General features: G+C 46.8%; 2 protein-coding genes across 4 annotated transcripts in view; one reads left to right on the top strand and one right to left on the bottom strand.

The window, feature by feature from the left end:
* The window catches only part of grik5 (glutamate receptor, ionotropic, kainate 5), an 84,474-nt gene extending 67,413 nt beyond the window's left edge, over positions 1–17,061 (top strand). The window contains exons 11-20 of one of the 2 annotated variants that reach the window (XM_076050991.1): positions 2,102–2,209; positions 2,977–3,180; positions 4,196–4,309; positions 4,851–4,960; positions 5,092–5,265; positions 6,275–6,440; positions 7,635–7,860; positions 11,642–11,770; positions 13,697–13,818; positions 15,451–17,061. In XM_076050991.1, the coding sequence (XP_075907106.1) occupies positions 2,102–2,209; positions 2,977–3,180; positions 4,196–4,309; positions 4,851–4,960; positions 5,092–5,265; positions 6,275–6,440; positions 7,635–7,860; positions 11,642–11,770; positions 13,697–13,818; positions 15,451–16,128 (2,031 nt within the window). In that variant the 3' untranslated portion in view covers positions 16,129–17,061. Of the gene's footprint in view, positions 1–2,101; positions 2,210–2,976; positions 3,181–4,195; positions 4,310–4,850; positions 4,961–5,091; positions 5,266–6,274; positions 6,441–7,634; positions 7,861–11,641; positions 11,771–13,696; positions 13,864–15,450 lie in introns of both variants that reach the window. The other variant, XM_076050989.1, reaches the window with a different exon arrangement.
* Positions 17,062–22,448: 5,387 nt separating this feature from the next.
* On the bottom strand, positions 22,449–25,817 carry LOC142904705 (cell adhesion molecule CEACAM1-like). Of its 2 annotated transcripts, none has more exons than XM_076050971.1 (6): positions 25,709–25,817; positions 25,133–25,453; positions 24,169–24,444; positions 23,836–24,084; positions 23,662–23,745; positions 22,449–23,160 (listed from the first exon to the last, which is right to left on the bottom strand). In XM_076050971.1, exons 1-5 carry the CDS (start codon positions 25,758–25,760, stop codon positions 23,672–23,674), a joined length of 972 nt encoding a protein of 323 aa, XP_075907086.1. In that variant the 5' UTR covers positions 25,761–25,817; the 3' UTR covers positions 22,449–23,160; positions 23,662–23,671. The 2 variants fall into 2 exon arrangements, with proteins under 2 accessions (XP_075907086.1, XP_075907087.1); XM_076050972.1 differs by having other exon boundaries at positions 22,449–23,111.
* Positions 25,818–27,036: the final 1,219 nt, after the last annotated feature.

The raw sequence follows: 27,036 nt of genomic DNA, 5'->3' as shown, positions 1-27,036 counted from the left end.
AGTTTGTAATTACCCTCCAGCTGAGTGTATGGAGATAGTGCTCCATCACATCCTATATGCCGTTCTGTATGTAGGCATAATTGAGTTTATTTCCATCTTTGTCTTATAGATTATGACTTTATTTTCCAGTTTGTTTTTCTCCTTGGTAGCCTGCAGTTTGTGTGTGTGTGTGTGTGTGTGTGTGTGTGTGTGTCCCTATTGTACATATTTAAATTGGGCATCTGATGAGGGCCCCCCTGTGAATCAGCCAGTTTTCAAGTTTTTATGCTGAATTCAACGTTTTCGTCCATCACCGCTCAGCGCAATTGTGATGGCCATTAAAGGCACGCAGCGCTGTTGTTTATCCAAATTATTTTGTGCAAATGTTTAATGTGAGACCATGTATTTCTGTAAATAGCACAGTTGGCCGTACAGCATTTGGATAAATCATGTGAAAAATGAACCACCCCCCCCTTCCAATTTCAGCATTACGGCCTCAGTTCTCCACCTCTTTATTTAGATTCGCCATCACTTTGGACAGTCGACTCAGAAATAAACTGCGGACGCAACCGCCTGTCGGCCCCACAAATGATCCCCTGTGGTCCGTCTGCAATCTGGGTCCGGCTGTCATTTCTTCCATGGTTCTCACAGTTATAAATAGCGAAATGATAATAAAGGAATCAGAGGCCTCTAACAAGAATCAGCTACATTCAAAAAGATGACGGAAACGGTTTTAGTGAGCGTTATTGCTTGCACATGTGCTTCTCAGAGATTGTTGTTGGAGAGTTTTACATTACAGAGAAAATTGGCTTGGGTGCTTTTTAAACGCGGTGCCGTCTGCATTCTGAAGCAAGGATATAATAATGAATGACTAGCAGTTAGCGCGCACACATCGCCACAGATCTGGAGTAAAAGAACGTAGCGGCCCTCCACCGACCGTCGTATGACGCTGAAGTTGGCACCACATTCGGCGCTTCCGCGGTGCTTCTGGTTTCGATTCCACCTTAAAAAAAAAATCTGCAATTTGACCGCTAGATGGCTGTGCTTATCCCAACACTTTTCAACATGTAAAATTCAGTGAATCAGCAAGGCCAAAAATGATTTCCCGTGAAAGATGTCAACTGATTGTGATAGTAGAGCTCCCATGCTTTACAATGATACCTCACATGTCCATTTCTACTGTATAATTTTGGAAATAATCCACCTGAAAAACTGAAAAATATAATGACCGACGTCTCCTTTGTACCTTTGTACCTGTGTTCTGTCTTGACGTTGCTTTGTTTGAGGCTGGCCACCGCTCGCTCTACCGCTAAATGCTAAATGTCACTTGATAACCACACTTCAGTCTGTATGTTAACTCTGTGCTAGAGCCAGGTTGCGATAATTAACACTTCAACTTTCATCCACTCGGCCCCACTGCGAGGTATTCGGCGGGCGGCGGCGAACAAAGAAAAGACCACTTGTAAATGTCAGGGTGGGATAAAGAGCGTCGCGGGGAGAAAAAAAGGGTGGGGGGTGGGAGGTGTGGGGGGATGGCGGGGTGTAATTCCATCTGAAGAGTCATTACCTCCTTCCTGACCTATTGAAAGATGTACAGTAATATCTCCCAAAGAAATGCCTCGACGGGCTGTGGTTCCACACCAGCACACTGGTTAGGTCATAATCACACACTTAAGTGCTCAAGCGACTTTACTGTCTCTATAAAATGGAAATTAGGTGCGCGCGCTGTTGCCATATGCAATTTAAGAAAAAAGGTGCTAGCGAAGGAAAATAGAGTTGCAATGAAAGTCGAGGCAAGCGATCGTGATTGCTTCCACTGCCCACGCCGGGCCTGTTTCAGCTCATTCTTCCGCGTGTAAGCTTGGGAACCCAGGCTAGTGTAGCACTGATATCATGTGGATTATGCAGTATACAACAGGTTGAATACCAAAGCAAAGTATATACCAGTGAGTGTGTATGTGCGCGCATGTGATAGAGAGACTAGAAACAGACTAGAAACACTGTGATAGCGATGCTGTGTAGCCTGCAGCTGTGGTGAAGCCAGAACTTTACAATGCATTATTTATCCACCAATAGCCTTTTATGATTCCGTTCTTGCTTTCTTTTCTCTGCTCACTGCTAGATCGGGATCTGGTACTCCAATAACACCTTGGCGATGAATTCCACCAGCCTGGACATCAACGTCTCGGAGACGCTGGCCAACAAGACGCTCATCGTCACCACGATACTGGTGAGGTCCTTCTGGGAGGCCGGGGTGTTGGCTCTGGCGGCGGCTGTGCTGTGATCTGGCTTGTCTAAGTCCGCTTGCTGTGACTGTCACCGTAGCTGTCGCGGCAACTGACTGAGCAGCGAGTGACGTGTGAATCAACTGGAAAAACCAGCCACCAGAACAGGCCTCCTTGCGGCTGTCACATTAGCGATCAGATCATCTCTATTGAAAACCTTTAATGGTTTCCGTCATGCTGCTTTAGTCATCTTCCAACAGTGGTCTGGAGGTAGACAGAGTGACTTTGATCATTGTGTGGCAATAAAATTGATGGACTTACTGTGAAATGTTTTTTTTTGTGAGAGTTAAACAAGAATAATGCTTGCTCCACCTAAAGTTCTCGCTCTTTTTTCTACCTTGATAGCAGTTGATTTTTTTGGTTCCCTGTTTTGGATAAATTCTGATTTGCTCTTTAGAGATGAGCAAACATTATTTTTAAATCTTTTAATATTTCTGACTATGTGCTAATCTGGAAATTCGGAGGGATTGTTTTTGCATCGTTGGTGTGCACGCTATGCTCATCAACATCCTGGATGCAGGAAAGAATTTGAGAATCTCTCTCTCTTCCACCAGTCTACCAGTCTGTCTCCTGGTATTGACATGTCGTTTTCTATATAAATGGAACAGAGTCTCCCGCTCTTGTTCAGTAATCCTCTCTCCGATGCCACATCCTGAGATTTGTGTGAAAATCTCCCCTCCCGCTCTAACCGGCCCTCTCCCCCGCTGTTCAGGAGAACCCGTACGTGATGCGCAAAGACAACTACCAGGACTTCCAGGGCAACGACCAGTACGAGGGCTTCTGCGTCGACATGCTGAGGGAGTTGGCGGACATCTTGAAGTTCTCTTTTAAGATCAAGCTGGTGGACGACGGCCTGTACGGGGCCCCGGAGCCCAACGGCTCCTGGACGGGCATGGTCGGAGAGCTGATCAACAGGGTGAGCACGCTCCTCCTGCCTGCTGGGAGAACACACAAAAAAACAGAAAAAAATAACAAACCCCAAAAAGTCAAAACACCGCGAATTGTTCCAGCCAGCCCGTGTCTCCACGAGCGGAGAGAGCGCTAACAGTGAAGCAGACACTCGGCTGTAGCCTCCCATGTCTCAAATTGCCCTCAAAGGGGAGTTTGCCTCTTATCTAGGACACAAGCTGACTTCTTAATTCCCCAACAGAGTCGGGCAGCGTCGCCTTAAAATTGTCTGCGCCATCATTCCTCCCGGTCCACGCCTCCCCACAACCTCACCCATCCCACCCCCCCACCCCCCTGTCCGGGCCGAGCGCGTCTCTGTCACATGCACTAGTTGAAGCAGACTAATAAGACCCCCCACCGCCCTCTCCAGCCTCCCTCCTGCTTTTTTTTTGCTTAATTACCATACGGTAAACTTCAATTACTAGACCAGCGGTCCCAGTGTGGCAAGCCCCACAGTGGTACCCCCCGTGCCCCTCCCCCGACCCACTCCTTTGCCCTCCCCACTGGCTGATCACTCAGTACTAATTAGCAGCCCGTGTTCATCAATTAGCTTTTAATGGAAGAGACGGAGGGGAAGTGCACAGCGGCCGGAGACCTGCCAGCGTCTGTTCAGGTGGAAAAAGCGGCCACCCAGCGCTTACTCGCAATTAGCCCTGATTTGGATGGTGGCTGAAGTGCGCGAGAGCGCGTGCGCTTCCAGTGGAGAGGCCGCCGAGTGCTCGACTCTGTGCCCCCCCCGCACCACAACCCCCAACCACCACCACCACCCCATCACGGTGGAAAACTTTTCATTTTTCACCAGGATTGAACTCGGCGCTCAGGAGCAACAAAGCTCTCCAGCATCAAGTGTCCCTCAATTCTTTTTTCTTCTTTTTTTTTTTCCCATTTTTGCACTGCTTACCTGACCACTTGACGTCTCCCTCTCTCTTCTAACTCGCCCCCGCGACTATCTCACTGCCTATCTCTCCTTGTCAATCCCACAGAAAGCGGACCTGGCCGTGGCGGGCTTCACCATCACGTCGGAGAGGGAGAAAGTTATCGACTTCTCTAAGCCGTTCATGACCCTGGGGATCAGCATCTTGTACAGAGTTCAACTGGTGAGGCTGTTATTTGGGGGCCCGCACACACCGCACACACCAACAGATCTCGCGTCTGCTTTCATTTCCCCTTGTTTTCTGCGCCGCTTTCAAAGCAGGCGAGGTCGCCGAGAAGACGGCGGGGTCCCTTCGCTTGCAGCGCGGATCTCGAAAGACGGGGCTCCGACGTTATGTAATATTTCATCCCCGGCAGCTGGGGGGTGTTGGGAGACGGGGGTGGGGGGGTCGCTGCTACGACGCTACGCCTCGCACTGAAACGCAGAGGTGCAATTTAAACTGCTCACCGCTGTGTGACGGAGCAGCGGCGGCAGGGGCTGCAGCGACGGTGAGCGCGAGCCAAGCGCGGCTCCTGCAGTGGCCCTGCTGCGAGACGGAGCGTCTATGGATTGTGGCATTAGCGTGTGGCAGCAGCAGCACTGCAGACTTTTTGGTTGGGAAGTACAGTGAGGGACACTGCCCCCTTGTGGTGCGGTGCAGAGCAGACACTCCCTGACGCCTTGCGCCTCTCTGTCCATCCGTCTCTGTCTCTCCCTGCAACCAGGGCCGCAAGCCGGGCTACTTCTCCTTCCTCGACCCCTTTTCCCCCGCCGTGTGGCTCTTCATGCTGCTTGCCTACCTGGCCGTCAGCTGCGTCCTCTTCCTGGCTGCAAGGTAACCCCGGGCTGACGTCGCCTCGCCGGTAGTCGGACAGGTTTCTTTCCACTGGCTGATTGGCGTTGATGCGCATCCCACTGCGTGACCACCGGGGTCGTTTCCCGCTCTCCGCTTCTCTACCCCCCCAGGCTGAGCCCCTACGAGTGGTACAACCCTCACCCGTGTCTGCGAGAGCGCCGGGACATGCTGGAGAACCAGTACACGCTGGGAAACAGCCTGTGGTTCCCCGTGGGCGGTTTCATGCAGCAGGGATCAGAGATCATGCCCAGAGCCCTGTCCACCAGATGTGTCAGCGGGGTGTGGTAAGTAGAGGAGAGATTGAAACAGCCTCATGCAGAAGAAACCTTTTAACATGTGGTGAGGTGTCTTTAGCGGCCAGTTTAAAAAGAAGAAAACAAAAGAAACGCCTGCCTGAGTCATTTTAATTTTTTTTTTTTTTTTTTTGCATCGATAGAAAAAAGGAAATGTACTTTTCCTCAAGGTTGGTTTAGTGGCCCATCTGCCTTACGAGAGGACGACATTTACATTTTAAATGTTTTAACATATGTCTAAGTTTTGCCCCTGAGCCTCGGCAGACAATGCAAGGGAGGAAAAAATAGGAAGAAACCAGGTCTGTGCAGCCTCTCGGTGAAGTTCCCGTGGCGATAGACACCAGTGTGCAAGAGACACACGCTCGGAAAATAATACTCGTCGCTAAGAGCCACAGAGATAAGTGTAGAGGAAGACGGCGAGGAAGAGGAAATTACCCTGAGTTGAAGTGGTCTTTGGGACAGGGGGGCGAGGTGGGGTGTGGGGGGGTATCACTAAGTCTAGTGGGAGTTCCTCCTGGAGGGACGGCTTGTGTGAAACCACAGGGTTTTTCTTATTGTTGGGGCAAAATATCGTCTGCTTGTTTGGGAGCTATTTTATAATGTCATTTAGTAAACTTTTGTGAACCGTTAAATCAGATCTGTTTTGAATGCTTATTGCTGCGCAAGACGGTAAAAAAAACTTTAAAAAAAAAAAAAAAAAGAAATCTGCTTCATTAATTTGATGGATAAAGACAGCTGGAAGAAGATTTCACATGAAGAAAAGCTCAAACCATTTGCTCAAATCATATTAAATTATATTACGTATATTATAGTTGCGTATATTATATTACGCAGTCAAATCATATCATCCAGATTTGATATACCAAGTTTTCAGGGCTGTGTTATTTCTGTCTTCCCGTCTTCTTTATTTAGAAATTAGATTTCTTTCTGCTTCTTAATTAACTTCACCGAGAGACGACGCTGCCACACAAAGCTCCTCTGTGTCTCCTCCAACTCGCAGGTGGGCCTTCACCCTGATCATCATCTCCTCCTACACGGCCAACCTGGCCGCCTTCCTCACCGTCCAGAGGATGGAGGCTCCCATCGAGTCTCCGGACGACTTGGCCGACCAGACCAACATCGAGTACGGCACCATCCACGGAGGGAGCACCATGACGTTCTTCATGGTGCGACTTTGTTTCACAACTTCCTGCTTGTCTCCTTTTAGCCGCGACGCCGGCTAGCCAGTTTTTTGTGCACTTGTGTGTGTGTGTGTGTGTGTGTGTGTGTGTGTGTGTGTGTGTGTGTGTGTGTGTGTGTGTGTGTGTGTGTGTGTGTGTGTGTGAATGCCTGATTTACCGCATTGTTTTTGTCTTTATCTTGGAGCCCGGGGTGAGTGGTTGTCCTCATATTTGTTAATACGTCTCTGAGTAATGCTGCCATTTCCTTTATGGCTGTTTGTGTTTTCGTTAAGTGGCTGACTGCCTGTGTTTGCTTATGAAAGTGCTCTCGGCATCTGTGTCGGCATCTGTGTTTGTCATCGAGGGCGCGCTCCTCGCTCGCTCGCTAGCTCGCGTGCACGCGCACGTGCGCTTGTGTGTGTGTGTGTGTGTGTATGTGTGTGCGTGTGTGTGTGCGTGCCTGCACGCACGCGTATGTAGGTGTGTTTGCGAGTGCATAAAAAGCCGTTGCGTTTGTTTACTTGCACGGGAAGTGGCCCGCTGCCAGATTGTGAGCATTTGTATTTTTCATTCTGCTGGTGTTTGACCATATTGAGGGCATTAGAGGATGGGAGGGGGGGAGGGGGAGAAAGGCTTTATGTCTGCCAACAGGAACTGGTTTCGGTGTGTTGCCGCTTTAGCCTCGCTCGATACCTAATCCACACTCCTACAGTACACGTTTGGCCCTGACACGCCTATTTCTCGCCGTCCGCCCCCCTTTCCTTATGCCGCACGTCACCTCCGACTGTAAACACTTAATCCTGTTTTCCTCGCTTTGCACACCTCCCGCGTGCACACCAGCACACCCCCACCTTACCCCACCCCACTCCTCTACGGGAAAGGTGATGCATCGGCTACACGCCACGCGCAAATAATCTCTTGTCTCGTTTCGCATTGCTTTTACTCTTCTTCACCTCCTCCTCCCCCCCCCCCCCGCCCCGGCGCGCTTCCCATTGACGTTTCACTCGGCTCATAATTATTCACCGGGGGGTTCGCGCTTCCACCACGTGCGCCTCCCTTCGATGTTTATCGAGGATGAGCTACCGCTCCTTTTTTTTTTCTCGCCTCCTCCTCCTCCTTTATCTGCGGCTGCCGAGACAGATGATGTGCACGTTTGGAATCGCGCCACCTCATCTCTCCCTCGCCCCCTCTCCTCCGCAGAACTCCCGCTACCAGACCTACCAGCGGATGTGGAACTACATGAACTCCAAGCAGCCCAGCGTGTTTGTGAAGAGCACGGAGGAGGGCATCGCCCGCGTGCTCAACTCCAAGTACGCCTTCCTGATGGAGAGCACCATGAACGAGTACCACCGCGGCCTCAACTGCAACCTGACGAAGATCGGGGGCCTGCTGGACACCAAGGGCTACGGCATTGGCATGCCGCTGGGTAATTACACTGCCTGCGTCTTTATGTAGATAGTAGGGTTGGGAATCGCTGGGTACCTGACGATTCAATTTGATTCCGATTCAGAGGGCTACGATGCAATTAATCACGATTAATCGAAAATCGCGATTTATCACAATTCATATTTTTATACATATATATATATCCAAAGCATGCAACATACCGCGGCAAAGTCACGACAAAGTCCCAAAAGACTTCATAATTGGCCTCGCCCTTTGCGACTGTATTGGCTTAGCTTTGTTCTGGTGTTGGGAATGGTTGTCTGGTCTTTTCCTCCAACTCCGGGTGCCAGTGGGCGATATGGTTCCTCATGTTCGTCGTGTTCCCACAATATTTGCTTGCAGCGTGACACAACTTACAAACAGTGTGACTTTCGTCGAGTTTCTTTTTCCCCTCAACCTCGTAAAACCCAAAATGCTGCCAGATGCTGGCTTTAAATCCCGACGGAACCGGTCAAATTGGTTTTTCAGTCATCTTTAATGCCGTGTGTGTCTGTCTCTCGTCTCATGAGTTGGTTTGGATCTGCGTGCTCGTGTATCTAGTGTGCGTCACCTTGGACGATCCGGTACGACGCTGTAGTGCAGTCGCACATGAGTTCCGGCCTTAAAAAACAAAACAAAAAACTTTTTTTTTTTTTTTTTAATTTGTGAATCGATTCTTAATTGGCAACATCATAATCACGATTAATCTAAGAATTTTTTCCCCTACCCATTATAGATAGTGTTAAATTTTACTTTATGCTGGTAAAAACATAGGTTGGCTAACGAAATGGGAGTGCGGTCGGACACCAAGAGTGCAGGATGCAGTTGAAAATGTTTTAATTTGTGAGAATGTGTGGCCGACATGACAAGGCTTAACTCAGCATGGATACATTCAATTGCAAACAATATAAATATTACAAATTAAATCAGCCAGAATGACACAACATTAACATAAACAAATGTATGAAGCAAGAACTCACAAATAACACGGTGCCAAACAACGCTGGCTTGGTGGACAGCTGCAGGTGTTGTGAGAGGAAGACGCACCTGCAGCCACTCATAATTATGCCTTCCTGCAGGAGGGATCGGATCCACCTCTTAATCCTCTTCCTCCACCTCATCCTGTTCTTTCTCCTTCTACTTCTCTTCCTTTGACTCTTCACTACAGATAGATAGATACTTTATTGATCTCCAGGAGAAATTTGCATATTTTTTTGTTAGCATCTTCAGGAAACAGGGAAACAAGTGTCTCAAAAGGGCTGCAGGCGACTGAACAGCTTGTTTAAAATGTGAAAAGTTCCCTCCATCCGTCTTCCTCCTGCACTCAGGGTCACAGGGATCTGATGGGACCGATCCCGGCAAGGTGAAGTTTCCAGTTCATCACAGGGCCTCATTGTGAACCAAACAAAGACACTCCCATTCACTCTCGCGCACACACCTACAGACAATTTATAGTCCCCAAATCACCACACATGCATGTTTTTAGAATGTGGGAGGAATGGGGAGAACCCACGCTGACACAAGGAGAACATGCAAACTGTGTAAAGTTCTAAATAAAATAAATTGAACTTAATTGATGGCCAAGGCACGGCCAGGGCTTTCGGGGGTTTTGCTCAAGGGCTCTCGGTGGTGATGGTGTTCATGGTGGAGACAAGCAACCACCCAAATCTCGTGTTGATTGGGGGTTTCGAACCTGTGACCTCACAATCTCACTTGTGCCTACCAAAGGCTACCACTGCCTTTATGTACATGTTACAGCCCCAAACTGCAACTGTATTTTCTGGGAGCAACTTTAAGAATTCTCTAATCTAGATTGCGGTTTTATGTTTGAGTGATAATGACGTAAATATTGTGGCAGAAATAGATAAAAGGCGCCGCCTCATTATCTTGGGTCTTATAGATAGGCTTGTGAAAACACCAGTATTGATTTGGCCGGTGTCATTTTCTGGCAGGGTGTTTCTTCCCATTAGCCCCTGCAGCTAAAACACTCAATTACCTTTTCATCTTTTTCGCCTTTGCCAGAGGATTCAAAGCTGCTGCTGGCCTCCCCGGGCGTGGAAAGGTCATGGAAGCTGACATATACTGCTGTCATGTCCCTGATTAGATCTTTTAAATTATCAATAATGTGTCCTAAAAATTGATTGGAAAAGTACCGGCAGGCAACGCGCAACTGGAACCACAGAGGATGTTCCTGCCGCTGGCAAGTGATGGTTCCAGCATTTGCCTGCCCTTGCATTTACACCAAAGGGAGGGAAGTGTTTGAGGAAAGTCCCTTTTTAATTAAAAACAAAAAAAACAGTGTAATAAAAATATGAAAATGTCCAGTGTGTTCAGCGTGAGCAAGATGGCTGAATTTCTCAGATTTCTCAGTTACTGGGGAAAAAAATACACAAATCAAACGTTGTGAATGTTTATCTTGACCAACTCCCCACGCTGACGGTCAATTATGCTAAACTGAAACATGGAGCAACACTGATGGGCAAGAGATTAGACCTGAAGTTGTCCTCTGCCCTTTTTTGCACATGACCTGCTCCTCCGCAGCCTATTTGGCCCTAATGGGTGCTGTTAGTGCATCACAGTAATCTGGTCTAAAGAAAAGTGGAGGAAAATAGAAATCAGCACCATTCAGTCGCCTAAATTTACTTGTCTAAGATCTTGCCGATCCAATTTTTCCTTTTGTAAATGTTGTCTTTGGGCTGGTTTCCTGATGGATGTACGACATGTTCAATCAGGCTCTGGCAAAAAGGCAGCAAACGCTCAGCCCAGCAGAGCTGAAGGAGGAAACAAAACATTGCAGAGATTAAAGTGGAAAAAATATTTCGTTTTTGGGTCTTATGGAGACACTTAAGAGTGATGGACAGTTACCTTGTTTAGATTTATGGCTGCAGAGACAGTTTGGGTTCATCCGAAGCTCCGTAAAACTGCACTTTGCAGAGGTGGTTTATGCAGTGCAAGATTCCTTGCTCAGTAATGCCATGTTGTTGGTGTTGTTGTGCTTGAAAAAAACCCCCACATATTTCTGCAACACAGCCAGAAAGAAGCACAATTGCCTTAGATGCTCAATTCTGTCCAGGATAAACCAGATGTATTTTTTTGAAAATGGTTTTTCCAACGGCCGGAAGTGATTCAGAAGTGAGAGAGAAAAAAAAAAACCACACTGTTTCCAGTTATTCTCCCTTACCCTGACTTCTACAGAACACGCAAGCACAAAAGGCTTTCTGCTAGCTCTGTTTCCTCTCGGGGACACCGCCGCCCCTCTCACAGAATTTCAAGAAATGCCGCAGTATCAGCAAATTTTAAAGTTTCCCATTTCTCGCTGAGAGCACTGCTAATGAAAACGCATTTGCAGTGATTTCTGCTAATTATCGTAATGGTTCTGCAAAGTTATCGTGGTCATTTAGACTCCATTTCTGGGTGAACCAGCCCTTTTAAAGCTCCTTCTCCTCCTTCTATTTCTTCTTCTTCTGCCTTGTTTGGTTTCCAACATGCTTCATGCGCCGTCTGATCAGCGGCTGCACCGCCACATCTGTCTAGTCCTAATCTCACTCTTCATCTCCGCCCTAATCCTCTCTTTATTCTCACAGTAAGATCACTCGCAGCGACAACAACCCTTTCATATGCTCCCCCGCTCCCTTTATTTAATCACTTTTCTTCAAATATTTTTTCCCCACGACATCCCCTTGATGAATAAACGTGTTTTTTTCCACCCTCGCACCTGCTTTATCTTCATCTCAGCTGTTATGCTGATTTGCTATCTTTTTTTTTCTTTCCCCCGTTTCCAGGCTCTCCGTTCAGAGATGAGATCACGCTGGCCATCCTCCAGCTGCAGGAGAACAACAGGCTGGAGATACTGAAGAGGAGGTGGTGGGAGGGCGGCCAGTGTCCCAAAGAGGAGGACCACCGTGCCAAAGGTCAGTCGACTGCTGCAGCCGTCAGTCTCCGCTTCTCCTGATTCTTCTCCCTAATACCCCACCCCCCACCCCCAAGACCCCACCCTTCCACCAGTTAATGGGCTCCTGGCTCTCTGCTACAGCCCAGCTGATGGCTAATGTCCTTGGGAAGGGTGCTGAGCACAATCCACTCCTCCAAAAACGGCTTCTGTTTGTCTCAGGTGGCGTGTAATGGGACTTTTATTAGAATAAGTGGCTCCGTTCAGGCGTCCCCTCCAAATGACAGTGATGGAAAATGCCCAGGATAGCATCCCACTGTTGTAAGATAATTATTTATTTATTAAGGCTGTATTTTACAAGTGGAAACAAAGGAAAGAATATTTCAAGCCCAACTTTTCAGCCCCACTGGGCTTCATTTGTGCACTGTCCCTATTTCAGGGGCCATCATTTTGCCATTGGCTCACCAACCCCCGACATGGGCCATTTGCATTTTGTAATTGAATTAAAGGGGCAACCAGGTCATTTTTCACAGCCCTTTTATTAAGCTGAAACACGTTCACGCTTGATATTCGATAAAAGGGCAAATACAGAAGCTGATAAATCTATTTTCATCAGCGGATGTCGTCCTGCAGCTTAAGGGCCAGGACGAGCTCAGTGGATCTGTGGGAGCGTTACTGAAGGCGACGCCGCCTCAGTCATTTTCTTTGGCTTGAGGCAACACTGTTTAGATTGTCTGCCTTCAAATGATAATAGTTTTTCTGATTCATTGACTCTCGTTGGTGAGAGCGGCGCTGTGCCGCTGACACGGCACGCCTGACCGGCCTGATAGTGGATGATGTAACCTTGGTTTCGCACCTTGCCGTCATCCTTTTGCAACGAGACATCTCGTATTACACCGTGTCACACAAACCAGTATCGATACATCTCACCCCGCCATTAAGAGACGGCGACTATCTGAGTGTTTGTAATGGCAGAAGAACCAAAGAGACCAAAGGAAGATGTGAAAGGGGGAGGAGAGAGGGAGGTAAAGAGGGAGTCAAGGGACCAGAAAGAGTTCCATTCAACCAACACAATTTTTTTACACAGTGCCAATGAAATAGAAGAATGCAATAACTAAAATAAAATGAAATAAAATAAAAGAACAGGCTAAGTACAAGGCTCTTAACGTGCAAATTTCGCAGTGTGAAAAATAATCAGTCGACTAAAAAATAGGTGGAAGTGAATGAATGTTGTAAACAGTGGTTTTACAGAGAGGAATTGTACAGTTAAAGAAAGGACAAAGTGTTGCATTAAATGTGTCATTATAAGCCCAGTTTTGACTCCAGCACTGCATCTCTTCAGAGGAAACTAGATCAAGACCTTTGCATATGGCCTTCTGTTCATACACTCGGTTTTGGCTGAAACTGAAGCTTTCTTGTATCGGGGAGACACCAGAAGACTCATTTCGGACAGTCTGTGTTTTCTTTGCGCCCAAAAAAACACACACAGTGCTGCGAGCAGACGTAAAGGTTGGGCTTTCCTCCAATGGGACATTTTCGGGCTTCATTGGAGAATGAACGGATGGATGGTCAACTCGATTTGGCTCATCGCAGGGCCGAACCTCCAAGAACTTTTCAGATCTGTCAGTGCACAGCTTCAGTGGACCACAGAATGTAAAGATATCTAGTTTGTTCTGTCCCCTCCCGTCCAGCACTGGGACGAAGCTGCTCTCCCAGCTTGACGCTGCGCTATAAGCGGCTGCTGCAGCCGGTGACGGGCCTCGCACCACTCTGCGCTCGCTCCCAGATGGGAAGCTGAACAGGCCATTAAACTCCCAGCAAGACGGACAAGCGTTTCTCTTCCCCTGAAATGTTAAACCAACCCCTCCTTGCTGCTCTCCTCTGGCGCGTCACTCGGTTATTGCGAGGCGGCGGGATATCCGCTAACGTTTCTCTCTCTGTCCGTCAGGTCTGGGCATGGAGAACATCGGCGGCATCTTCGTGGTGCTGATCTGCGGCCTCATTATCGCCGTGTTTGTGGCCATCATGGAGTTTGTGTGGTCGACGCGCCGCTCGGCAGAGACCGATGAGGTATGCCCTCATACCTGCCCTCGCCGAACCCACAGACACACCCCAGTAGGTTCCCATTGGCATCCCGCCAACCCTTTTGATTACGTCGTTGTGCGTGAGTGTGTGCGTGTGAGCGTGAGTGTGCGTGCCGGGTGCGCACGAGTGAGTAGATTTACTTTTTCAGCTTATTGCCTCCATTAGTTCCCGTCTGTCCAGTCCACCTGTGCGTGCGTGTGTGTGTGTGTGTGTTTGTGTGTGCGTAACGTGCCGTAACATCTCAGGTTGTGCGTTATGATGTGCATGCCAGACAGGAGGAACCTCGAACCTCTTGCAAACTTAAAAAAACGACAGAGAATTTATTTTCTGCATGTTTTTTTTTTTTGTTTTTTTTTGGTTTGTAGCCCAAGTGTGTTTGGTGTCTTAACAGCGTGCTGCCGTTACTGTGTCTGTGAGCTAACCTCGATGCTACGGATAAGCAATATTGTGAGAAATGCCAATATTTGCTTGCATAAGGAAAGAACTAAACAGTGTGATGAGTGTGATCTTATTCCCTGGCATTAAATGTCACGATGTGTCTTCTTTTACATGCCTCACATGTACGCTGGTATTCTTCGTTCCCATTCCTGGATTTACCTCTCACCCATCTCACTGTGTGCGTGTGTGTGTGTGTGTCGTGTTTGTCTCCGTGTTTGTGTGTGTGTCGCTCTCTGCCTCCTCTGTCAAACGCAACACATCCACCCATCAGTGCTTCCGCTCAGACAATGAGTACTGTTTCTGTTTATGTGAGCACACAAACTTTCCTTTCTTTCTTTATTATTATTATTATTATTTATTTTTGGCTCTGTTGTTGTTGTTTTGTCCCCTCACCCTCCTCTCGCCACACCGAGAATGTTGTTTGTCCGTACCGATCACCTCGATGCATTTTGTTTGCCATGTGTGGAGAATAACTGCAGAAGTCATGCAAGCGGAATGATTTGGCGGAAAGAAAAAAAAATATGGGTGTGAAAGTGTGTTTTGATGTGTGTGTGTGTGTGTGTGTGTGTGTGTGTGTGTGTGTGTGTGTGTGTGTGTGTGTGTGTGTGTGTGTGTGTGTGTGTGTGTGTGTGTGTGTGCGGGAGTGTGCCGTTGTTTGCAGGCCTGCCTGTCCGTTCATAGTGCACAGTGCCATGACGAAGTGCCCATGAACTAAAAACAACATTTTGGTGTTTCTCTCTGTGTGTGTGTGTGTCTTGGGATTGTAATAACTCTCTCTGCTCCTCGGATGTCTTCCCGTGTCTTATCCATCTCCACGTCCTCCCCCCGCCACGTCCTTCGCTCCCCCTCTCCTCCTCCTCAACCATCCCTCCGCCCCATCCGCCTCCTTCCTGCCACCTCCCCTCACCCACTTTGCCTCACCACGTCCGTTCTTTTGTCCCTCTGTGGCTCCTGCTTCTGACCTCGTGTCTTTTTGTTTGTTTGTTTTATTTTGACCTTATATCCCCTGTTTTTCTTCTCCACTCCCCTCTCCCCTGTTATTTATTTATTTTATTTTTTTTATCACTGTGCTGCCTCTCCACTGTCTCGTTCCGCCGCCTGCCTACCTTGGGTCTGTGGCCCCTCCCCCCTCCTACCTTTCTCCCACCCCCACCCCGCCTTCTGCCCCTTCTCCTCCAGGTGTCTGTCTGTCGGGAAATGATCACAGAGTTCCGAAACGCCGTCTCCTGTAAGAAGAGCTCCCGCATGCGCCGCCGCCGCCCCCTCAGCAGCACCGCCGGCCTGCGGCACCCCGCCCGCATCGCCCTGGGCGCCCCGCGCCCACTGCGCCTGGTGAGGGAGATGCGCCTCAGCAACGGGAAGCTGTACAGCGGCGCAGGGCCGCTGACGGGTGGAGTCGGCGGCGGGGGAGCAGGCGCAGGGGGAGGGGGAGGAGGTGGAGGAGGAGGAGGAGGAGGAGGAGGAGCCAACGTGGGGGCGGCCGACTTGGCGCCCGGGCCGCAGCGGATCCTGGAAGACCCGCTGGGGGCCAACGCCACCCCTCCCCCTCCTCCGCCGGCCCCGACGCCTGTCATGCTGCCCGCCCGGGGCTGCACCCACGTGCGGATCTGCCAGGAGTGCCGCAGGATCCAGAACCTGAGGTCGGGGCCGACCCCCGCCACCAGGATACCGCCGGCGTCGGCGCCGCTGCCCAGGTTGCCGCCGCCTCCGCCGCAGTCCTCGTCCAACACGGACAGCGAGGGCGGCGGCGGCCCCAGCCCGCGGCGGAGAGACAACAGCCCTCCTCCTCACTCCTCCAGACCCGTCCCACCGCCGCCGGGCAGCATCGCCACGGACCTCCTGGGTGAGCAGGACTAGAGGCCAGCGGGTGAGGAGGGGTGAGAAGAGGTGGCCGGGAGAAGACTGGGAGGAACATTTCGACATCGCTGCGAGAAACTCTGCTCGCTGAAGTGAGCAAAAGTCACCTCAGAATGGATTTATATACATAGGAGACGCAACAACCTTCAGTCCGGCGGAGCCTGAGGACTGCGGCAGCTACTGAAGCCGCGTCGAGCCTCCTGGGAGAAGGTTTGGACCGCCTGGCCCTGATCCATCCCAGAGACTCATGACCAATTGATGGTTTTCTCCCCTCATCTTTCCTTCAAATCAGACCGTTCAGATGCCCCCCCCAACCCCCACCTTCCTGGAAGCTTAACACACAACCCCCCTCCACCTCCTCTGTGGATATTCATTCACTGGAGGACAAACTGTCCCCGGATGTGATTTAAAAATAAATAAGTAACAGAATTTAAAAAAAAAAAAGTGACTTTGAAAGAAAGAACAACAACAAAAAAAACTTGACAGAATTATTTCCAGATCTTTCTTTTCTTTTTCTCCCCCCACTGACTGTCTTTCCTGTTTTGTTACCATTGTCCATAGTGGGAATTACAGAGTTATATACAGACTTACTTGTGACAATTTGATGGATTATAACATACTAAGAAACATGACAGCGCCTCATTGTGTGCTAGAGTTTTGTGTCCCTCCCTGTGCCCACCCCCTCCCCCCCAACAGCTGCTTTTTTTGAGATGGTATCAGGGAAGAGACGCCTGGGAAGTAGCTGGAGTTGGCCCGCTAGTTTTCAGTCCGTGCGTGTGTGTGTGTATGTGTGTGCGCGCGTGTGTGTGTTTAGACGTCAAACAAAAATTGTGCTTCCTGTTTTTCTGTCTTTGCCCACTGAAAGAGAGAAGAACTCGGCACCTTGCAGCTGCAGCCCTCTTTCAAACGTTCAACTATCAGGCTTTGAAATGTAAAATCGTGTCTCGTTATCCAGGATAATACTCGGCAAGCCCGGACTTCTTCTCCACCTCTGTTTGGGCTTTTTTTTTTTTTTTTCAATAGACGGAACATGGGAGGCGACAACGGGGACAGACAGTGACGCAGAGTGAAAATGACGCCTCGCCGAATTTTAAACCCCCAACTGAACGACTTGCATTAGCGGATCTGTCCTGATCTGTTAATTCCGGGCATCTTTCACTAGGCTTGTTAATGTGCCAGCAGGGTGTCGTTGCGGCTCTCTCCATCCTCTCCAATTTTTTTTTCTTTTTTTTTTAACAGACTTGGCCGTTTCCCGCGGAGGTTCCTGCCAGAGCGATAGACTCAACATGGCCCCGTCAATACTGTCTCAAGCTTTTTGATCGCCTAATTACTTCCCCGGTGGTCGGGGACTCGTTCGGGAGTGGCTTGAACGCCGAGAAACATGCTGATAAATAGGTTCAGGCTGAAACTTGCCAGGGAATCGCGCCACTTTTAATTGGTGTTAATGCTGCAGCCGTGCCGTTGTGTTGAAGTCAGGCAGCATCTGAAACCGAACGCATGCTTTGGTCACTCTGGAAGCTTCTGTTCACCCTTTGGTCGCCGACAGAAAGTCACCTACCGCTTCTGAACAACTTGGTAGTCTTTTCGCTTATACTTTTAGGAAGTGTTGCTGCATGAATAGTTTAAAAATGGAAGGTGGTAAAATGAAATGCCTCTTGCTTTTAGATTGTGGAAGCCACTCAAAGTTCCTTTCAGGAGATTATGATGAGAGTTATTTTTTCAGGCCACACATTTTTGGCGCAATTAAGGAAAAGTGAGTCGACTGTGACTGGTTGAGAGTTTCAAACCCATTTTTTTTTTTTAATGGAATACCACATCAATATGGCCGATGACATTTGTGATTTTTACTGCCGATAAACTCCATTAAGACTAAAACTACAGATTGTAGCCAAAGCATTATGTAGCTTCTCACTCTAGTCTCATAAATCTGCTTTGTTCAAACCCTGAAGTAAACATTACACGCACACACACGCACACACATGGTGTCATGTTGTTGGAGTGGTCGAACAGAAAAGTGCTTTGAGGGGGTGAAAAAAAACGTCCAGCATAATTTGGCCCATTTTAATCGGATTAGCCTGAAGGGACTTTGGCTGGCGAGCTGACGCGCTAACACTTTCCTTGTTTCTCGCATTTAATAGAAATTGTTGGCAGGCTGTAGTGATAACAGTCGGTTGCCGTCCCGTTTTATACGGTATCAACATGGCGAGTGGCCTGTCGAGAGGCAAAAAGCTTTGGAGCTGGCCTGCTGCTGCTGCTGCAGCTGCTGCTGCTGCTTTTGTGAGGGACGGTGATTGAAGCTGACAGGATGAGATGCAGTCCTAAGCGTGCGGCAACGACGACTGCGGTCAGGTGCTGTGGTTTTCCGAAGCACGTTTTCCTTCTTCTTTCACTCTGACTGGACATGGACGACCCGCAGCAATGTTCTCTGTCGTTCCCTGGTTGCGTCTTTTGTCCAACGGCGTCAATATCAAGTGCTACATTTGAAATTTGTTTACTGTAGGTCACTGACTCTGCTGTGTCTCTGTGATCAATTAGTTAATTATGGAATAGGTTCATAAACACACCGGTTGAAGCTGTACTTACTCATCCAGGGGTGCAGCTTAATGGCTGGAGTGATTTTTAGGATACACACAATTTATTTCCTCTCATGATACTATAATTATGTCTCCCAGCTAAGAGTCTGACTCAGTCTGACTCACCCTTTGCTAAGACTCCAAACCCCCCGTCCAGCGGCCACACCCCAGTCCCATCTTCACAACTGTATCTACGTGGAGTTTTCTGTAGAATTTTACATACGGAAGCGGTGTCCTTTGGTACTTGCGCTGATAGTGAATTCAGACAAAGTTTAGATGGAGCGGTTGGATTTTTCACTTTCCAACCTCAGAAAAGCAGAGAAGAGCGATTGTGGACGTTGTTGAAGCAGTGTGTTCGACTGCACCAGCAGCTGAACGCATCAAAAATGAATAAGAACACCTTTGTTCCTGTCCCCGATGGTGCCTGCAGGTACCAGAGGGTTTGAGGTGGTGGAGAACCAATATTTTGAAATATTTGATTTGAGTTCACTGTTGAAAATGTCTTTTACATTAACAGGGCTCTGTAATTTAAGGGGACCAAGCCTGGACACACATGCTACACACATGTGTGTCCAGGGCTACGCTGCAGTATGTCTTCAACTCTACAGCTGATATCAAACAATGTCTTGCAAACTTGGTGCTTCACCATTTTCTGTTTGGAGGTTTCAGGTTGGAAACACACACATACTGACTGACTCTTTTTACTTACTTGCTGATACAGTTGGAAACTCTGGGGTATGAAAGCTCGACAGGGGGAGAGTGACCAAGCTGGGGGGAGGTGGGGCTTAACTAAAGGCAACTACGTCAGACTTCCTTCTGATTGCTGCTGTTTTCTCCTCAAAGTGTTGCCTTTATGTGAAAAAAAGATAAGCAATGTTGATTGAGCCGTTCAAATCTTGGCAACCTCTTATTAAATTTCTTTCTTTTGGTGACCACAATGATTTGTAATAACAAATAATTTGTGAGATTTATGCCAACAGCCCTGTCCTTAGGCAGGAAACAAGTATGGCAATTATGCCAACAGTATTTACAAACATTTCTCAGTTTGGATCTGTGTCTTTCACTGTTTTCTTTTGCCTCAGTGTTGAGAATTCCATGAACAAAACTTCCCACACATATTGAGCACGCACACACGCACACGCACGCACGCACACACACAAACAAAGCGTAAATAATTCATTTCTGATGTCTTTGCTGTTTAGAAGGCCGTAGAATCAGAGATTGTTTTCAAACGTTGTCCTCTGTCTGCTCTCTTTCTGTGTCACCTTTGGTTTGTTCTGTGTCCAAAACTGAAAAATTCCACGGCGACATGATGGTCAATCAGTGGCTACGAACAGCTTTAAACCACCAGCTGATAGCATTTATGAGCTGAAAAGCTTTTTTTTTTCCACCAAGGGGAGTAAAGAGGGGGGTTTTAACCTTGTATTTGCCAAAATGACCTCAGTGTGGACATGAAGGGCAAGGGAGGGTCACAAAACAAGTCAGATCAGCTGTCAGGACAGACGCCGTACCCCCCCCCCCCCCCCTCCTGCCCCAACAGAAAAAAAAACTTTCTTTACTTTTATGTTCTTTTCTTTGGTATTTTTCATATTTCTATACTAGTGTTCAATGGATTATTAAAACTGATGATGAATATTATGATCAAATTGTTATTATTGCTATTGAAGAGCCAGAGGTTCTGTAGTGTGGTTGTGGGCGAAGGGTTGTCGGACGGGTGGCGTTGGGGTTCATGGTGCAACGGTGTTCCTCCGAGAGATACCCTGTTGTTCAAACCTGCAGACACACGACTTCTTTTGGAATAAAAAATATTCAAACAGTCCCCACTGTCTCCCCCAAGGCTTGTCTTTGCTTTTGATGGACTTTTTTCTTTTGTCAACATTGATGGTATTCAGCTAAAAAAAAAAAAAAGTATTTGTATTTAACTAATTTGAGAGTCTTCACAGTTCAGGTACAGAGGGAGAGAGACATTGCTCAGTTTTTCAGCTGGGAAATCTCACCTCAAAAATCACTGATAGACAGTGTTTCCAAAGATTCTATGTGTATTTCACGAAGAGTCACCTTGTGGACTTTTACTTTCTACTTTCTTCTGTGGTAACTTTTTAAAACGATCTTATCACATTTATTGTGCAGAACACAGACCAAAAATGAAAAAGTTATAATAAAGTTGTTGGTCATCTTTTTGTGTAATGTGGCAGTGTTCCGATGACAAAGCCCCGGAAACTTTATCATCTTGCGCAATTTTTTTTTTTTTTTTTTTTGAACGGCTTTCCATTTGTAACAATTAAAAAATCTCAGTGAGCAGATTGGCACAAAATTTGGTGCAGATATTTTTCGCTGCCAAACGATGTGTCCTGCCAACTGTGTTGACCCTCTGACACCCCCCCTCTTTGGCAAACAGGCTGCCAGGTCTTTTAGCGTCCACCAAGTGTAGCCAGCACATTACTCACATTCACAATTCTTCTCTGGAAGTCTCGTCGTTATGTGACAAACTTCAGATAGAGAAAACTGCTGCAGTAAGCAGACTGGAATTAAAACTGAAAGCAGGCTCTTAAAGTTCACGCTGTGATTAGCGTCATAACCTCATAACGTCAAAAAGTCTCTAATTATATCTTGGGAGCTTTTAGCGGAGCCAAAGAACATAAAACAAGCATCAAAAATATTTAGTTGCCGCCCTTACATCAGTTTTTTTGGCCCTATATAGTTGTTAACCCTGCCTCACTCAAATGGCAAGAAGTTGTTGGCGCTGCCAGGCCCAATGGGAACAATCTGGGTTCAGTGTCTTGCCCAAGAAGTGTTGGAGTCAGGATTCGAACCAACGACCCTGCGATCATTGGATCTGCCCTACTAACCGGCTGCCTTGATTATCCTTAATAATATTAGGATAATTGTCACCGCTTCATCAATTTGACTCAAAATTTCACTTGATTAATTCGGAAGTAGCCCAACTTTCTCATTAGTCCACAGATTTAGCTCTGCAATTGCTGCTGCTGGATATCATTTCCAGTCATGCCCATGTCACTTCCTTCAGGCTTCTGATTGGCTGACATGTTCTTACGATTATGACATTGAGAAAAGTATGAGGGTATTTGTGAACACCTCTGGCGCGGATGGAATTCTTAATCATATAATATCAGAGAAAAAAAAAGAGACAAGGCCTAAGGTTTGATTAAAGTTTGCTAACTTCTGGAGTTCTTTTTATATATATATATATATATATATATATATATATATATACACATATATATATATATATATATATATATATATATATTTACATATATATATATATATATATATATATATATACATATATATATATATATATATATATATATATATATATATATATATACATATATATATATATATATATATATATATATATATGTAAGAGACTCTCTAAAGATAAATGACTATCTCTGAGTCTGCCAGTCAAGTTTGACTTTGAGACACAGGACGATGGGAATCTGCAGACACACAAGTGCACATAGCAGGACATTAATCTGAACGCAACGCGCCAGCGACTGCAAGTCAAGGCGCCTGCAGGAAGCAATGCATAATTATCTCCACCAATCAAAGTCCCCAACTGAATTACCCACAGGTGTTCACTGGGGTAACCAGGTCAGGAATGCAAATCTTCGTCCGCCTCAGTTGGTTGACTGCAGCTTGTGGCCCGCATGTAAATTGCTTGTCTACAGGGAAAGACATTAATAATAATAATAATAATAATAATAATAATAATAATAATAATAATAATCAAAACAAACCAAAAAAAAACTACAGGCGCGCTCCCAAAGCAATGTTCAGTCATTGCAACCAAAAGGTGGGTGTCACAAATGGAGAATGTACCGAATGTACAAGATCAGACATGGAGCCATGGAGTTTTGTGTACTACTAACCTGATTACATTTATTTTTGCCTTGATAAACAAATGTTGCTTCTTTATGGTGAGGCATACAGAAGACAGACAGTGATCTTTTTCACAGCAAGTCATAATTTTAGATTTTTTTTTATCATAATACAGTGACTTTTCTTTAACACGATGCTGTGCTAAAGAAGAATGTTTTTTCTTTAAAAAAAAAAAAAAAAAATTCAATAAATGTTTATTCACCACCTCACATTTGCATGCATGAAAAAAAAAATTAAAAGACAAAGTGAAGAATCGCCATAGTAGGTGCCAAGATGAACAATTCTCATGAATATTTAAATCAGGCTAGACGTGTAAAGATGACTGCTTAGTCCAGCTGATGATAGTCTCCGTGTGATAATTAATTCAAGTGTTGTGATGGAAGGGGATGTCGTCCCCAGGCAGGTCTGAGATGAATCACCCACTGGAGTCCAGAGCTGCTGCTGCTGCTGCTGCTGCTCCTGCTGCAGGATTCCGACGCCAGTGCTGATGAGCCGGTGAGTCTGCACAGAATGGGAATGTGATGGAGGGGCTGCGGGGATGACGCTCGCACTGGGCCGAGTAGAGGGAGTGGAAGAGACTAACACATTTTCATAAGAGACATCTGCTGTAACGTGCATTTGTGACGAGATGATGTCGCCCTGCACAAACAATGGACCATTTAAAGCTTAAATTTGCAAACCTTGTCCAATAGGTCAATTAGCATCTGTATAAAAATGTTAAATAAGTCGAATAATATTAAATGATAATACATTACCGTCTTATAATGCTAAGCTGTATCGTAAAAGTTTATGCATTCTATTGTTTCCAGTCTGTTTAGCAGGTGATTTAGAGATTTTCACTGTTTACTTGAAATTTGTAAGAACCATATTTTTTTTTGACAGTGTAATTTTGGGACTTGATGAGACCAATCTTTATCTACTTCAATTTGCTACAATTTTTAACGTTTTCAAACATGTTTTTATCAGGCTAAGAAAAAAAGCCTGGGACCGCTTTGCTCATTAAAAGAAGACGAAGAAGAGCATCAGGAGGACATGGATCAGTACTGCTTACCTGCAAACCCTCAGATCAACCCTCTCTGAGCCAAAACACCCAACAGGAGCAGCACACCTGACCAGCAGAGAGCGGTGCAGGATGCTTCACGGAGAGAAAGAGAGAGAGAGAAGAAAAATGACCAGCTATGAAAGTGCAAGTAGATGATGCCGCACTCCCTTGTCAAATTCCTACCTCTGAGGTCCAGAACTGTGGAGTTTTCCCTCATGGTCACTGTGTTCCTGGCCGTGCAGGTGTAATTCCCAGCATCCTCTTCTCCCAGGCTCTCGATGACAAAGGTCGAGGCATTGACGTGCGTCTCGTTGCCGTTGAACATCCAGCTGAAGTGAGCTGGCGGGACGGAGTCCGCCGTGCACCGCAGCGTAAGCCGCCGGCCCAGCGCCGCTTCTGGAGGCCCCTGAATCGAAATGTTATGCGGCCCGTCTGCAAGAGAGAAACTTCAGACCTTCAGATGCCTTTTGATCGCAGCACATCTTTGTGCACGGGCATCTTTGTGCACGGACTCACAGTTGACGGTGAGGTTGTAGGCGGCGGTCTGCTGGCTCACTGGGTTGCTGATGCGACAGAGGTACGTGCTGTGGTCGGAGCTGCCGACCGGCTGGAGGAACAGGGTCTGGTTGCCGGCAGAGAAGCTGAGGCTGCCGCCTGGACGGAGGGTCTGGCCGTCCCTCATCCACAGCCGAGTGGCGACGGTGCCGGAGGCCTTGCAGCTCAGGTTGGCGGAGCTGCTGCCTTCTATCAGGACGGCTTCAGGGCTGGAGACGGCGGCGCCAGTTATCGGAGCTGGCAGCACACAGTAAGGGCCGAGGAAAAATGACACATGATAATAATGGTGATGATAACAGTAATCATTCTTGTTTGCAATTGGGTCAGACGGTGTGATTCAGAATGTCGAGCCTGCTCTCTTTATTATTGCATTTTAGCCTTTACAGGTGCCAGACTTTAGGAGTTGAGACTTAGGTTATCCAGGTTGAATCACATGATGCACTGAGCTGCACTGCAATCACATTGATGCAGGCCTCCTAAACTGATGGAAACAATAAAAAAAAAGGATCAACGGGTATACCTGCAATCCACATGAAGATGATCCACTGATAATCTAAGTTCCCAACAAAACTAAGTAATTAACTTTTGATTAAATAGTTCGATTTCCACCATCAGTACAGCAAAACTAGCTTTTTTTCATTTACATTTGTATTTATTGGTCTTAATTCTTTTTTAAATTCTTCTCATCAGCTCATCATAGTTTGTATATTTTGACTGAATATAGCAATTATTTCTCAAAATATGTAACCCTGTTTAACTAATACATATACATCCAAATATATATAAATAATAATAACTAAAAGTGATGCAATGAATAATGCGGTAATGTAGCAAAAAAGAGCCCTCGTCCCCCAAACTGAAGGATGCGTCTAAAGAGATGAAGAGATGCAGATGCTGTAAAACCCACAGGGTCGCTAATACTCACCGTACACAACCAGCGTGACACTCCCCTGCTTCTGCAGCGCCCCGTCCGGTAAGATGGTGACGTCGTATGTCCCGCTGTCCGCCAGCGCCAGCTCCCTGAGCTCCAGGGACCCAGTGGCTCGGTCCAGCGAGATCCTGCCGCCGTAGCCGTCCCCGACGAGGTCGGCGCTGTTGATGGTGATTAAGTTGGCATCTTTGAAGTGCCAGATGATGGACAGGAAAGGGACCTCGGAAGGAGTCAGGTCGGTGGTGAACCTCACCGTGCCGGCCACGGCCCCGCTCAGGGGCCCGGCAGGCAGGATGCCCTCCCCTTCACACGCACCTGTTTCAGTTTGGAAATTTGATTTCATTATTATTTTACTGAGAATGGAGGCAGAATTAGAATGTACAAAATGTCAGCAATAAAATAACAAAAAACAAATGTTTACTCATGTTCAGAAGGGATAGGGTTAAGCTAACCTGACCTAACCTAACTAACCTATTCACGGAGAGGTTTAAAGTGTGCACCATGTTTGCTCTCGTTGCTCCAGTCTGGAGGTGAAATTGTAGCTTGTTGAAGATGAAAGATTCCTGTTACCTGATAATAGAAGTAGCAGACAAGCAGCGGTCCAGAGTGTCTTGCTGTCCATGCTGAGTGACGACTCCCCCGCCGTTTCTCCAGGTATGACGGCAGAGTCACGGCTGCTGCTCTTCTATCAGCCCACACCCACCGCATGGCACCAGCCCACCGAGCCACTAATAAAAACCGACACTGTTTGCCCAAGAACAAACCTGACGTCACCTGTGGGCCATTTTAAATTCCTAAATTCAACCCACTTGAATTCAGCCCATCTGATCTGTATTTTCTACCCCAGTGGCTCAATGGTTGGTTCATTATAGTAGATGTGTACAAGATCTTCAAAGGAAAAAAAGAGTGACCCTAGAATGACCCTGGCTTGGTGGGACTAAATTGGCAGAGGTATCAGTTCCTGTATGACATCACAAAGGGGTTGATTTTAAGTGTGATGAGTACAGCAAGCAAAACAAAATGAATGACTTTTCTCATTTCTGTGGAGGTCAGAGTGAGCAAAGTCCAGACTAGCCACACATATTAGCGTTAGCGTTCTATAAAACTGGCAAGGAGATTCCCAGAGAAATTGGGACCTTTAAGTTGAGTAATCAGACGGTTGGTAGTATCAATGACAGAATTAGTCATGCTCTTGATAATCTACACATCAATGATGAAAGAGGAAGTAATAGATGAAAGATCTCTTGATTAAATGATTGAAAATAAAACCCCAAAAATTCTACTAGTAGTAAACATGTTGGGCTCAGATAGTCCAGGATATAAACATATTCGACTATATCTTACGCAGTCCCTCTGATGGAGGCGTGTTGTGAATCAGATTTTATGAGTTCTTTGGTGAGTGTTTTTTTTTTTTTTTTTTTAGTCCTCTCAGGGTTTGTGTTTGAGAAGCAGCAGCGAGCCGTAGCATTCCTGGTGGAGGAGGAGGATCAAAGACTTCCAGGAGACACTTAACCTCCTTCACACCGCTCTGACGGAACAGAGGCTGTGACTGCACAAAGGCCCAACCACGAGCTAGAGGAGTGAAGCTAGCAGGTTGTTGTTTTTTTTTTTGTCTCATCCAGGATGTGAACACAGTGTCAAAACAACTATACAGCTATGAAGCATCCAGTCAATGGAGTTGATACAGCAAGTGTCAATGTGGCAGGAGAGTAAGGTGTGCCATAACAAAGTGTAAATACTTTGGGCTTCATGCCACCGTGCTGCTGACAGGTAGATAGTCAACATTTTTACACAAAATACGGTCAATTTAAAAGTAAAATTGTAGAATAATAGTGTCCCTTTAATGTTCTTGAAAAGCAAATGCATGTCATTTCTGCACTATTATAAAGCACATTTTT

Source organism: Nelusetta ayraudi, unplaced genomic scaffold, assembly GCF_046127955.1.
Source record: "Nelusetta ayraudi isolate G7.1 ecotype Tasmania unplaced genomic scaffold, CSIRO-AGI_Nayr_v1 ptg000131l, whole genome shotgun sequence".
Classification (NCBI taxonomy): domain Eukaryota; kingdom Metazoa; phylum Chordata; class Actinopteri; order Tetraodontiformes; family Monacanthidae; genus Nelusetta; species Nelusetta ayraudi.
This window is presented reverse-complemented; position numbering and strand designations above follow the sequence as displayed.